Genomic DNA, 12,264 nt, shown 5'->3' on the forward strand with positions numbered 1-12,264 from the left:
TTTGTTCATAACACTGGGAAATGCAGTACTCATTTGACTAGATGCACAGTACTGTGGGTGTTAGCACTGCACTGTATTTCTCGTTTGAACCTTAAAAACTTCATGATGCAGTCCATGTGAATGACACTGCTGCTGTTTCCTGTGGACTTTGAGTTTGCCTCATATATTAAACAGGAAGTATTAGTCTTTTGAATCTACTTCCATTGTCTTCAAACCAAAGCTCCAACCATATTGCAGCCATATACATAAACAAGCCCCCCCCCCCAAATGCACGTGTTTTCCTGTTAACAATGTAAAATAGTCCCTTTTTCTTGTTTGAAATTGTGAAATCACATTTTCCCAAAGATTCAAACTGTTGATCCATGTTAACCACAGTTCAGTTTTTATTTTTAGTAACACCAGATACACTAACTGACTTGGCCAATCAAATGACAGAGAAAGTTGGACTGGTTCATGGCCTGCCCTATGTGGCAGATAGACAGGGCTTTGCTGCCACTCTAGAACAGGTGAGTGCTATTTTGCTTTCTTGCCTTCTTCCCCAATGAAATTGCCCTCTTGTTTTGTAAACTTATATTATTTTTTGAAATTGTGACATTTTAAAGCTTAAAAAGCAAAGAAGATGCACAACCTTTTTAAGAAAAAAAAGTTGGAACTGATTTTCCCCCTCCTAAAACACTTTTTTGCACTCTTAATAAGGTAGAAAGTGTATTTTCTGACTGTTCTGTATGGTAACAGCTATGAATTTAGAGTAGTAATGCTAAGTCCTTGCTAGGAGCAATCCTAAGCAGGTCTACACAGAATCATACTGAAGTCTGCTCAGTGGGGTTTACTCCTAGGAACCTGTTTCACAGTCCACGTGGAGCAGCCTTCTCTTCTGGCTCAATATGGTATAGTAGGTTAGAGCAGAGGCCCCTAACCTTTGTAAGGCTGGGGACCGCCTGCAAGGGGGGGGACGGCAGCCTGGGCTGCCACACATGTGTGGCAGCGCTGCACAATCGCACATGCATGGAGCTGCTGTGCACATGCGTTTGAGCATGCCGGCAGCCGCATTTCCCTCCCTCCCCCCCTGCAGCGAGAAGCTCACTGGGCCGCCAGTGAACGACCCCCGGGTTAGAGCATCAGATTAGAATCCAGAAGACTCATGTTCGACTTCCTAGTCTTTCTTGGAAGCTTGCTGGGTGATCTTGGGCCAGTCATTACGCTATCTATTTATCTATTTGTTATATTTATATACACCTCAGCCCAACTCTTATGTTAAATTGTAAGGCTAAAATTGAGGAGGTGTGAAATATTTTGGGACCCTACTGGGGAGAAACATGTGCTATAGATGAAGTGAATAAGTAACTTCTGAAATCTCTGTTGCTGGTACTGGCAAGTAGACAGGTTGAAGTTGTAAGGGTTTTGGGGAGGGAGTGCCTACATTTAAGTTTCGAGTTCAGAAAAGCCACTGCACTCTTAATATGTAGCTTCTGAGCTCATGCAGTTGAATGCAGTATTGATGTTGCAAAACTTGTACAGTTTACTTGCCTGGTGTCATGAACACACATTTTTATCAGTGACTCAATGCTAGTTTGTTTTTAAAATTTGTGTGTGCTTGCACAGAGTGGTAAGAGAGCAGAGATCACTTGAGCCAGCAGCTTAGCTGGTCATGAGGCAGGTGTTGTATGCTTTGACATTTTGCTGCTTTTTTTGTCATGCTGTTCTTACTAACATGTTAACACTGCATGGAGCACTTGCCACTGGAATTCTGTGCTTTGCTACTTCAAATTACACATGTATACTATCGTTTGGTATATCGTATGATGAATATTACTATATTTGAAGAGTTGCTCTGCAGCAGGATTTTCATTGAAAGCTTCCTTTTCCTCTTTATTTCCTGTCCTGTTGATGATCCCTCACTTTCTTCCTGCATCCATTTCCTTCAAGAAAACAATCCTTGTTAGAACCTGTCCTTGGAATATTGCTGTGCTCACAGATCTGGCCATACCTAAATATAAAACTTGACCACCTCATTGGGTTCTTTGCAGGGTAAAGTATGTGTGGTTAAAATACCCCCAAAGTGGCAATGTGAATGTGCTCTTAGAATTGCTCATTGCCCCCTCTGTGTGTTGTGGCATGCCACAGTATTAATCTAGATTTATCTATTTATTTATTTGTTTCTTTCTTTGTTTGTTTAATATACCGCCCTCCCTGGAGGTTCAGTTAGTCCAAAAGAGAGCCAGTGCAATGTAATGGTTAGAGTATCAGACTGAGGTCTGATAGACTCAGATCTGCATTCTATCATGGATGCTTGCTGGGTGACCTTGTGGCAGTCATATGCTCTCAACATAACCTACCTCAAAGGGTTGCGGTGAGGATAAAATGGGGGAGAGAACGAAAGGCATGGTATAACTGAAGTAAGTAAATAAGCTAGAAGAAGAGTTAGTTTTTTTTTTACCTTGCTTTCACTACCCGGAGGAGTCTCAAAGCAGCTTACCGTCGCCTTCCAGTTTGGTGTAGTGACTAGGAGTGCAGACTTCTAATCTGGCAAGCTGGGTCTGATTCCCTGCTCCTCCTCCACATGCAACCAGCTGGGTGACCTTGAGCTCACCACAGCACTGATAAAGCTGTTCTGACTGAACAGTAATATCAGGGCTCTCTCAGCCTCACTTAGCTAACAGGGAGTCTGTTGTGGGGAGAGGAAAGGGAAGGTGACTGTAAGCCACTTTGAGACTCCTTTAGGTAGAGAAAAACAGCATATAAGAACCAACTCTTCTTCTTCCCTTCCTTTCCCCACAACAGACACCCTGTGAGGTAGGTGGGACTGAGAGAGCTCTGAGAGAACTGATTGGTTTAGGGTCACGTAGCTGGCTGCACATGGAGGAGTGGGGAAGCAAACCCTATTCTCCAGATTAAAGGCCATTATTTTTAACCACCTCACCATGCTGGCTCCCATCTAGCATCAAAGTAAGCTTTGATGTTCCACTTCCATGAGTTGTAGAAGGGAATTCACATTTAAGGTGTAATGAGACTTGCACAGATTGCTAACAAACATACAGTCAGTGCTCTCCACAAAGGGCAAAAAGCTTCTTGTCTGGTTTTACATAGTAAACAGCATCTCTAGAGTTCTCAAATGGCAAGTATGCTAATTGTTCATTTCTTGGGAAATGACGCATACTATGATTATTGGAGCAGGTGTTGGATTCAGTGGAAAAGTATACGTGAGTGTTACTTTAAAAAAAAGAAACATATATGGTAATGTGGGAGGCTGTGGGATAATTACCATGCCTTTTTCCTTAACAGGTATACTTTGGCACTTCTCATCCAAGATCATATATTTCTGCTCATGTAACTGGCTTCAAATGTGTAACAGGAATGTCTTGCTTGATGAGAAAAGATGTGTTGGACCAAGCAGGTGGACTCATAGCCTTTGCACAGTACATTGCTGAGGATTACTTTATGGCCAAAGCAATAGCTGACAGGTAAAATTCAGGGGGGGGGGATCCTCCTTGGAGAGCACTTTTGTATATAAAACATATTTCATAAGCAATCTCCGGTCCTGTTTCCCCATCCTCTAAGACAGTGCTTTATGCCTGTTGATTTTGAAAGCTTACCAGTAGCACCCTAGAATAGCCTGGCAGCTTGCATTACATCCAGCAGTTCTGTTCTTCTGATTTCCACTTAGTTGTGCCTTTTTCTAAACTGAAGCTTGGGGGCAGCCGTCAAATACAATGTTGAAAGAAACTTCAATTCATACCCATTAGCAACTTTAAGACGCTAGCCAAACTGTCTCAACAGAGAACTCTTTTAGAATATATCTAGCGCACCATTTCAGACTTGAGATGGGTGGTAGCATACTTTTAGTGACACACTTTTGCATAGAAAAGTGATGTATGGGGTTTGGAGTCAACCTTGCTCTAATCTTCTTAAGGTGTAGCTTATCCTCATGGATAAAATCAGTGGGAATGCAGACTTGCACTGGCAGGCTGGAGCTGTCCAACTAGAACAAGATTCTGCTGATTGTGTTGCTTGGCTCTTAGGTTAGCAAGTATTTTAAAGAAACTTTTAAGAGCAGCAATAAAAGCATTTAGCAGTTACCCTGAAATTTATTGATGTGGAAACACATGGGGGGATAGAGTGGGATGGAAATGTCCATGACTATGATGTCTGCCTGTCCTTCCCCAGCCCCTGTGACAGATGGCACTGACATACCTGGAGAAAGCACAGCCATGAGGTGGGGGCAGGGCCAGGGAGTGGGGCTCAGAGCTAGGCCTGGCCAGCTGCCACTGCACCCTTTCCTATTATGCCTGTCTCATGCTATGACCCTGGTCTCCTCTGACCTTCAGACCGGGATGAAGGTGGCTGCCATGAGGGCGGGGCTGGGGCCGGGCACAGAAGCTGGGTGGCAGCAGCGGAACAAGGGGCCGAAATGTCAGGCCTAGCCAGCTGCCACTGCACCTGGCCAGTCACTGCCACACCCTTGCCTCCTCTCCCCACTCTGGTTTCCACCCAAGCCCAAGCGCCTGGTTTTCTCCAGCCTTCAGATATGCATTTCCACATAATAAGTGATAATTATCTTATTCTCACTAAAAGTTTTAACTGGTATCCTTGGCTGCGAAAACTGTTGCCTGCTGTCACGTGTCTTGGTTATTAATGCTGTGGATTTTGTTTTCAGAGGCTGGAAATTTGCAATGGCCACACAAGTTGCAATGCAGAACTCTGGCTCTTATTCCATTTCCCAGTTTCAGTCCAGAATGATCAGGTGAAAATTCTAACTTGATTCTCTTTTGCCCATGCTCCTTGTCTTCTTTCACTGTTGTATCTGGCTTCAAAGTCATGGGAGTTTCACCCAATGGACTAGAAATCATAGAGTAGAATCAAGAGATAGAAAGTATAAATGACTAAAAATGGATGTACCTAGCCATCTAAGAGATATTTATAACCATTTCATTATGAAACACTGTGGTTTTTGAGTTTGTGTTCAGTTTTTCTCTTACAAGCTCATTAGTGAAATAACATACGAATACAGTATATTTAAATCTATTTATGGGCAATCTGCAACTTTTGGGTCATTATTTTGCTTAGTGTATGGCAAAGGATGCAACCTATCTTAGGGAGGCATCCAAAGATTCTGCCCTTTCTTTTTTTTAATAATCTCAGCCATTTCCTCACAAGCTGCGAAAAGGTGTTTACATAAGCTATTTACAATATAGGAAATAATATGGTGGATCATCTACTGAGCACCCCATGTGTAGCTTACATTCATAATTAATATACATAGGTCTCAAACACCTTTGTAGCTTCGGCTTAGGGCTTTATGCATGAAAAAGGCTGTCTCTGGATATAGAAGTTTAGCATAAATAAGAACTTTTGTTCCTCATTTTAAAATACTACTGGGTAACCATGGGGAGGATTTGATGAATTCACCACAGCTGGCTCTTTTATCACATATGCCTTCTTCTAGCTTATAAATAGCACTCCATGATAGCTAAGTTAGTATTATCAAGAATCTGGAGAAGGTTTTGTTTCCTTATTCATTGTTGGAAGTACAGCACTACCAATTTGTATCCAGATATACCTTGAACTAGGGATATCTTGAACTCTTGTCTGGATTGCAAATTGATCCACTTTTTCTTTTAGCTGACCAAATTTCTTGATGGTAAAATGAGGGAATTATAAAGAACTGTATTGAGAATCATTTCAAGCATATTAGGGTTACCACCCATTATTTCAGTCCATGAAGAATCTCACCAATAACAAATATTTGCAGGTAGAAGTAGGAAAAATTCACACCTCTGGTCCCAGCAAGACATGATATTACTTGTGAAACTTGGGTCACTTTTTCTATTCGGTCAAGAACTACTGATTTAAAAATATATATATATTTATAATAATAGCATAGTGAAAACATCACTTCTCGATCCAATCTATCTGTCTCTAGTTCTTTATTTAGAACCTTTTTTTATGCTGCCTTTTCAGAGACCTGCTTGAGCTGTCTCACAATTATTAAAATAATATAATAAAACCTTACAACAATTTTAAAAAACCACGATGGCACTTCTGTTTTTAGGTGGTTGGGACTTTTCCCATAGGGACTGTGAACCCCTCAGCCCCACGAACAGAATTTGAGGGTGTGTGTGTTTCAGGAGCTCTGTTTGCAGTATTTTGGCTCCAGCCCCCTTGTTAATAACAGCTAACCGCATACTAATAGTATAGTCTTGTTTCAAGTGAATTTTTTCTTTTTAATCCTAGATGGGCCAAGCTACGAATCAACATGCTTCCAGCAACAATAATCTGTGAGCCAATCTCAGAGTGCTTTGTTGCAAGTTTAATTATTGGATGGGCAGTGCACCATGTGTTCAGATGGGACATAATGGTGTTTTTCATGTGTCACTGTCTGGCATGGTTTATATTTGACTACATTCAACTCAGGGGTGTTCACGTAAGTTGAATTTCTGTACCTCCTATTTAACGTGTGTTGTTAATTGAAATGGCTGGCATTAGTTTAAATTGAGGGATATATTTCAAGATGATCTCTGTTAAGCCAAGGAAGAGGGTGTCACACTAGTTTTGCCCAGCTCATTTTTATTTTTGTGAAGTGTTGTTCCAGGCATCCTGTTTGCCTTTTAAGATACATGTCAGGGAATAGGGAGTAAAAGGGGTGACTTTGTAATCTACAGCAGGGGTAGTCAACCTGTGGTCCTCCAGATGTTCATGGACTACAATTCCCATGAGCATTTTCTGGCAGGGGCTCATGGGAATTGTAGTCCATGAACATCTGGAGGACCACAGGTTGACTACCCCTGATCTACAGCACACTCTACTCTGGGAAATCTTTTTCAGAAAGCTGTAAAAGCTGATATCGTCCGAACTCCTTACACCCTACTTAGTTTTGTGCTATTTAAAGGGGCAAATAAGAAAAAGGTAACATCAATCAGCCTTCTGTTTTCACCTAATAGGAGAAGATTGACTGCTTTGAGATGGGCCATAGTTCCATGATAAAAACACATAAGGTTTCACATTGAATCAAATTGAATCCCACACTTCTAGTTATCTCCTGTGGCAGGGCTTGAAAGCAGGGCCAATGCATAATAACCCCCTCCTGGTCTTATTGCATACATAGAAAAAAACTGCACAGTCTCGTTGATTGAAAGAAACATTTTATTTCCAAAATGACCTAAGCTGACTGTTAACAGTAATGAATTTTTGGGCTAACCATAGGCCTGGTAAAGTGTACCTGTTTCCTCCCCTTTTTTTGAGTCCTCGTATTTTTGAGTCCTACCATCAGTTGGCAATTACTGGATTAGATTGACCGATAGTCAAACAATGTAAGGCAACTTTCCTATATCCTTCTGGGGTCAGTACAACTATGCGACACTTGTATAGTCATGATAGGTACCAGCACCATTTTGTTTTGCATAGAACATTTATAATATCCTTGCCATTGTTCTCCCTAATATTTGGGAAAGGCCCCTGTGGGTGAAGCACTGTCTGGGACCTATCCGGTGTCTGGACTGTGCTTCTGCCCGCACAGGCCTATCCGACCATGCCCAGCAAAGCTGGGTGCAAGTGGCTCCCGCCTCCAGAAGCCAGCCACCAGCTGTGCAGCCTTCCTCATGTCCAGACGCTGCCTGGCTGCCGAGGATGCCAGTCCTCTGCTACTCTGCCTTGGCTGCCGGCCCACTACACCCGCCAGCAGCAACCCAGCTGCCTCTGGAGACATTGGCCCATTCTCCACCAGGGCTACAGGCTCGTGCATCTCCATGCACAGCTGCCTTGCCCTCAGCTCAGCCTCCAGCACTACATGCCATCCCACCCACATCCGCCTGCCTAGTCCCAGCCACCAGCCAGAATTCCAGGTAGGGCTGAAGCCCGCTCCTCTGTCAGGGCCCTCCGCTAGCACCTGTTGCATTCCCGGATGCAACGGGCTATTTTCCTAGTATTATTATATAACTTAAATAATAACAGGTTATAAGCTAAAATAGTGTCCCATTCAGTTACGATGTCCCCATAAAACTTTTAATTTAGCTATTAGCATTGTCATTAAAGATGAGCATCTATTTCATCCGATCTCCAGGGTGGCGCTCTGTGTTTTTCAAAACTGGACTATGCAGTAGCATGGTTCATCAGAGAGTCCATGACGATATACATCTTCCTCTCTGCCTTGTGGGATCCTACTATTAGCTGGAGGACAGGACGCTACCGGTTACGCTGTGGAGGCACTGCAGAGGAGATCCTGGATGTATAGCCACAGCTTTGTGACTGTCTTTCAAGAAAACTGAAAAAGGAGAAAAAAAGAAAGTATTATAAATTATGTTTATATAAATGCTTTTAAAAGATCTACCTTCGATAGTTTTATTACCTGTATGTTTTCATATCTGTTCTTTAATTTATTTTGCATGGCACTTGCATCTGTGAAAGAAATACATCGGTAGTCTTGGCCAAATGGTACCATTTTTAATGTACAAAATCAAATCAAGAGAATTGGTTTCAGGATTTATTTTCCTTAGGAGTGTTCTGCAGCAAACACTGAAGACAGTATCTTTCAGTATAGCAAAAGCTTTTTCTCTCTGTCATATGGTATCCTGTGAGCTGTCGTTCGTATTGGATGATGTCCTTTGATCATCTTCTACGCAAAGCATTAATTAAATGGATGGAACTTGTGCAAGAACACAGCTATAAATTATGGCCTTGTGGAGTGCACGTGTTGAAAGGGTAATACTTTTGTAGAAATGCAGTTGGTTTTGGAAAGCACAGGTGGCAGGGAACGAGGAGAGAAGCTTTTTAAATGATCTATGCCTACCTCTTGTAGTTGCTGCAGAGCAAATACACACTAATAGGTAACTAGGCCTTATTAAACAAAAGAACAAACGCTGGAAATTTGTATTTGTGTGTGTGTGCGCGCGCGCGTGTGTGTATGTATTAGCATATTATTATTTTTGGTCTCACTACAGTGAACCAATAATGAATGGGCAGAGTTTGGTGTGGCAGGTGGGATGAATTAATGGTTAGCTATGCCTAGAGGGCATCTTTTGGCCTACTCCCATTGGTTCTGTCTTGAACCACTTTTAATCACTGTGCTGTTAGTCTAGGTGATCTTCATTCCCATCTTGACTTTTTGTTCTGTGTGAATGAATGTTTGATAGTTATAGGGGAGGGGGAATGCATTTCAGAAACATTTCACACAAGCTATTTTCTTATACACTGTCTTCTTAAGAATGTAATTTCATGATGCAGGTATTTAATATCTTTTTTTAAGTGGGCATAGGTCTCTTTCTCTCTTCAGTAGTCCTCATTAAATAGCAAATTGCAATAGATACTTGTCACTATATTAAATAGGCAAGATGACTTTGCTGTTACTGATATCCAATTGTAAGCTTTAACTATCAAAGTAGGTCTACTCTTGGCTTTTTTCCCCCCCTTCTACAGTTAATCTGGTATTTCAGTTTGGTTTTTGTATTCAAGTTGTAACGGCTAAAAAACTAGACCATAACCAAGTTGTAAATGCATGATGTCTTACCTTTTCTATTCTTATTCGCTTGTTCTCCAGCCCCAATCTGTGGGGCAGCTATTAACTTGTGGTGAGCTGGACTTGTTTGAAACACATTTAAAAACAGACTCAAAACACAAAGCAACACTGAGAGGTGGAATTGCATAAGCCTTTTGGGTTTTTTTTAACTGTATTTATGCTGCTTCCTCTTCCAAATGGGCATGGCATGTTATCACCATAAAAGTCTATTGCTAAGTGCATAGTGCCAGTATGGCAGCTTTAAATCCTGAGTTATGACACTTTGTGACAAAAAAGCATAATGTGTAGCATATTAGCAATAACTGAGTATTTATAGAAAAGGACATTTTTCCAATTTACTGAGCCAGTCCATTAACTGTCTGGTATACACATGGTGTAATTTGTTTGTGTGTGTGGTTTTGTGTGTGTGTGCAGACATCCTATGAATGTTTGCCCCTGACCAAATTTCTTCATTCCTGTATTTTCTTTATTTGCCTTATGACATTACAGAACTTGTTTTGAAGGGCACCTTTTCCCATAAACAAGGCTTTTTAATGCATAAGCCGGTCTTTATATGTGAATCAGGAAGAATGGCTTCCTGAGGAAAACTGCACACCACAAACCGGTCTGGTTATGACCCACTCAAGTTTTTTTTTTTTTTTTACCATATCCATAGTGGTCAACACTGTTATCCAGCTTAATTTTGCTGACAAGTGTTTGTGTTTTGTGAAGTTTGGTTGATGCCATTCATTGCACTGCTGAATTGAAGCTTGGCTGGCGTAGCTTGATGCTGATCATCACAGGGGCAGTGGAAGAGAAAAACCAAAAAGGCTGGACAAACTTCATTGTGGATGTGTGTGTGTGTTTTTTTTAATGTTTTGTAGCTATGAAGAATTACTTTCAAGTTGTTGTTTTTGTTTGGGTGGGGGGGTTGCATTAGTGAACCCTTTAATGATAAAGGAAACTGATGCTTCACTTAAGCCAGCAACTTGATTTCTTCTGTAAGAAATCTGGGTTGATTGTGAAATGGAAATAATTACTTGGAAAATATTGTAGGAGGGCACTGCGTCAGAACAGAGCGAACGCTCAAAATGGCTAATTTAAAATTGTCTATCAACATGTCAAATATACCATGTTTATTTATAATCATTGTCTTGTTTTTGTTTAAAAATAAATTTTGAATATAATCAGATATTTTGAGAAAGTAGGTCTGTTTATTGCCTTTCCCAGAACCTTTCTTTAAACACAGACAATATATTAATCTCATCAGAAAATCCAGTCAAAATGCTTTTAATCTCTTATCAGTTGCACTCATTTCTGTTAAATTCCAGTTTTGCAGTCTAAATATTTGTACCATGGGAGCCAACTACAATTTTTATATATACATAATTAAAATATCTCTCACCTGGATAAGCCAAGGTCTCGCTGATCTCGCTAGGCAGAGTGTCAAGGCTGAAAAAGTCCTGATTCTGGTCGAGGTCAGTAGAACACCTGCTGCTAGAAAGCCTAGCAATTGACATTGGTCACCTAGGATCCATATATAAGGAAATAACCAAAATCACCTCCAGGTTCTTCATGGCAGCTAAAGGTATTACATGGGCCTTGTCAAGAGCTGGAAGTTGGCATTACCTTCCTTCCACCAGGACACTGGCCCGGCCATTTTAGCTGGATTTAGCTTCAGCTGAGACTATTTGAGCCAGTCCACCACATGCATGCATACAAAAGCTTATACCCAGAACAAAATTTGAGTCCAATGGCACCTTGAAGACCAACAAAGTTTTATTCTAGGTGTGAGCTTTCTTGTGTATGCACACTTCCTCAGACAATAAAGCAGGAGTACAGATTTAAGGTGAGAGTAAATTAGCAGTAAATTAGTAAACAGAACCATGAAGATATCCAACAAATATGCAAAATAATGGGGGGGGGGGAAGTTTGGCTTTAATGGTCCTTTGGCTTTAATTGTCATTCACAAAAACAGGGAATAAAAGTGTTGAAGTTAGTAATGGCAGATGCTTTCCTAATTGTGAACAGAAATAATTTAAAAAGATCTGTTGCTAGCTCCATCCATCTTATACTCCAAAATTAAACTTTGTTGGACTTAAAGGTGCCACTGGACTCTAACTTTGTTCTGTTGCTTCAGCTCAACATGGCTACCCACCAGGGACAGTCCTGGTCATTAATTGGATGGGAGATTACCAAGGAAGTCCATGGTCACAGGGACAGGCAATGGCAAGCCATGTCAGAAAGCCTCTTGCCTTGAAAACCCTATAGGATAACCATAAGGTGGCTGCAACTTGACAGCAGTTTCTACCACCACCAAGGCAATCCTGTAATTGTGAAACACCTCTAAAATTAGGTGTTGGGTGCATCTAAACATTTTGAGACAGGGTGGAGGACTAGATGGAACATTGGTCTGCTCCAGCATGGTTCTTCTTATGATCTCAGTATCCCAAAATATTATATCTTGTTGAACCAGGTAGATTACTGCATCAGAGTAGATGCCCTGACAGAAATATATTATCCTAGGATACCCTGTCCAGTGGATGTAAATATGTGCCTGCATATAATGGGATCAAAATTGGGTGCTTTCCATAATTCTGTCCTTAAAGTGCCCAACAGTCATAGTTTAGTAATATTTTTGTATACTGAAATCCTAATTCCATAGTCTAGAATTACTATAGTCTGAATAGGTCTCCACGGAAATACTTCTGTTGCATCTTTTCAATGAATTTTACCTGGTAATAGGTTGAATTCAAAAGAACAAAACCCAATTTAGC

The 12,264-nt window shown here is 41.1% G+C and overlaps 1 protein-coding gene across 1 annotated transcript in view; it reads left to right on the plus strand.

Annotated features, from left to right (window-relative positions):
* Positions 1–10,679, plus strand: part of UGCG (UDP-glucose ceramide glucosyltransferase) — a 38,466-nt gene extending 27,787 nt beyond the window's left edge. Inside the window, exons 5-9 of the mRNA XM_077345314.1 lie at positions 394–506; positions 3,283–3,461; positions 4,655–4,741; positions 6,232–6,421; positions 8,057–10,679. Coding sequence (XP_077201429.1) covers positions 394–506; positions 3,283–3,461; positions 4,655–4,741; positions 6,232–6,421; positions 8,057–8,227 — 740 coding nt within the window. The 3' untranslated portion in view covers positions 8,228–10,679. The remainder of the gene's footprint in view (positions 1–393; positions 507–3,282; positions 3,462–4,654; positions 4,742–6,231; positions 6,422–8,056) is intronic.
* The last annotated feature ends 1,585 nt before the right edge of the window (positions 10,680–12,264 follow it).

Source organism: Paroedura picta, chromosome 7 (assembly GCF_049243985.1).
Source record: "Paroedura picta isolate Pp20150507F chromosome 7, Ppicta_v3.0, whole genome shotgun sequence".
NCBI lineage: Eukaryota > Metazoa > Chordata > Lepidosauria > Squamata > Gekkonidae > Paroedura > Paroedura picta.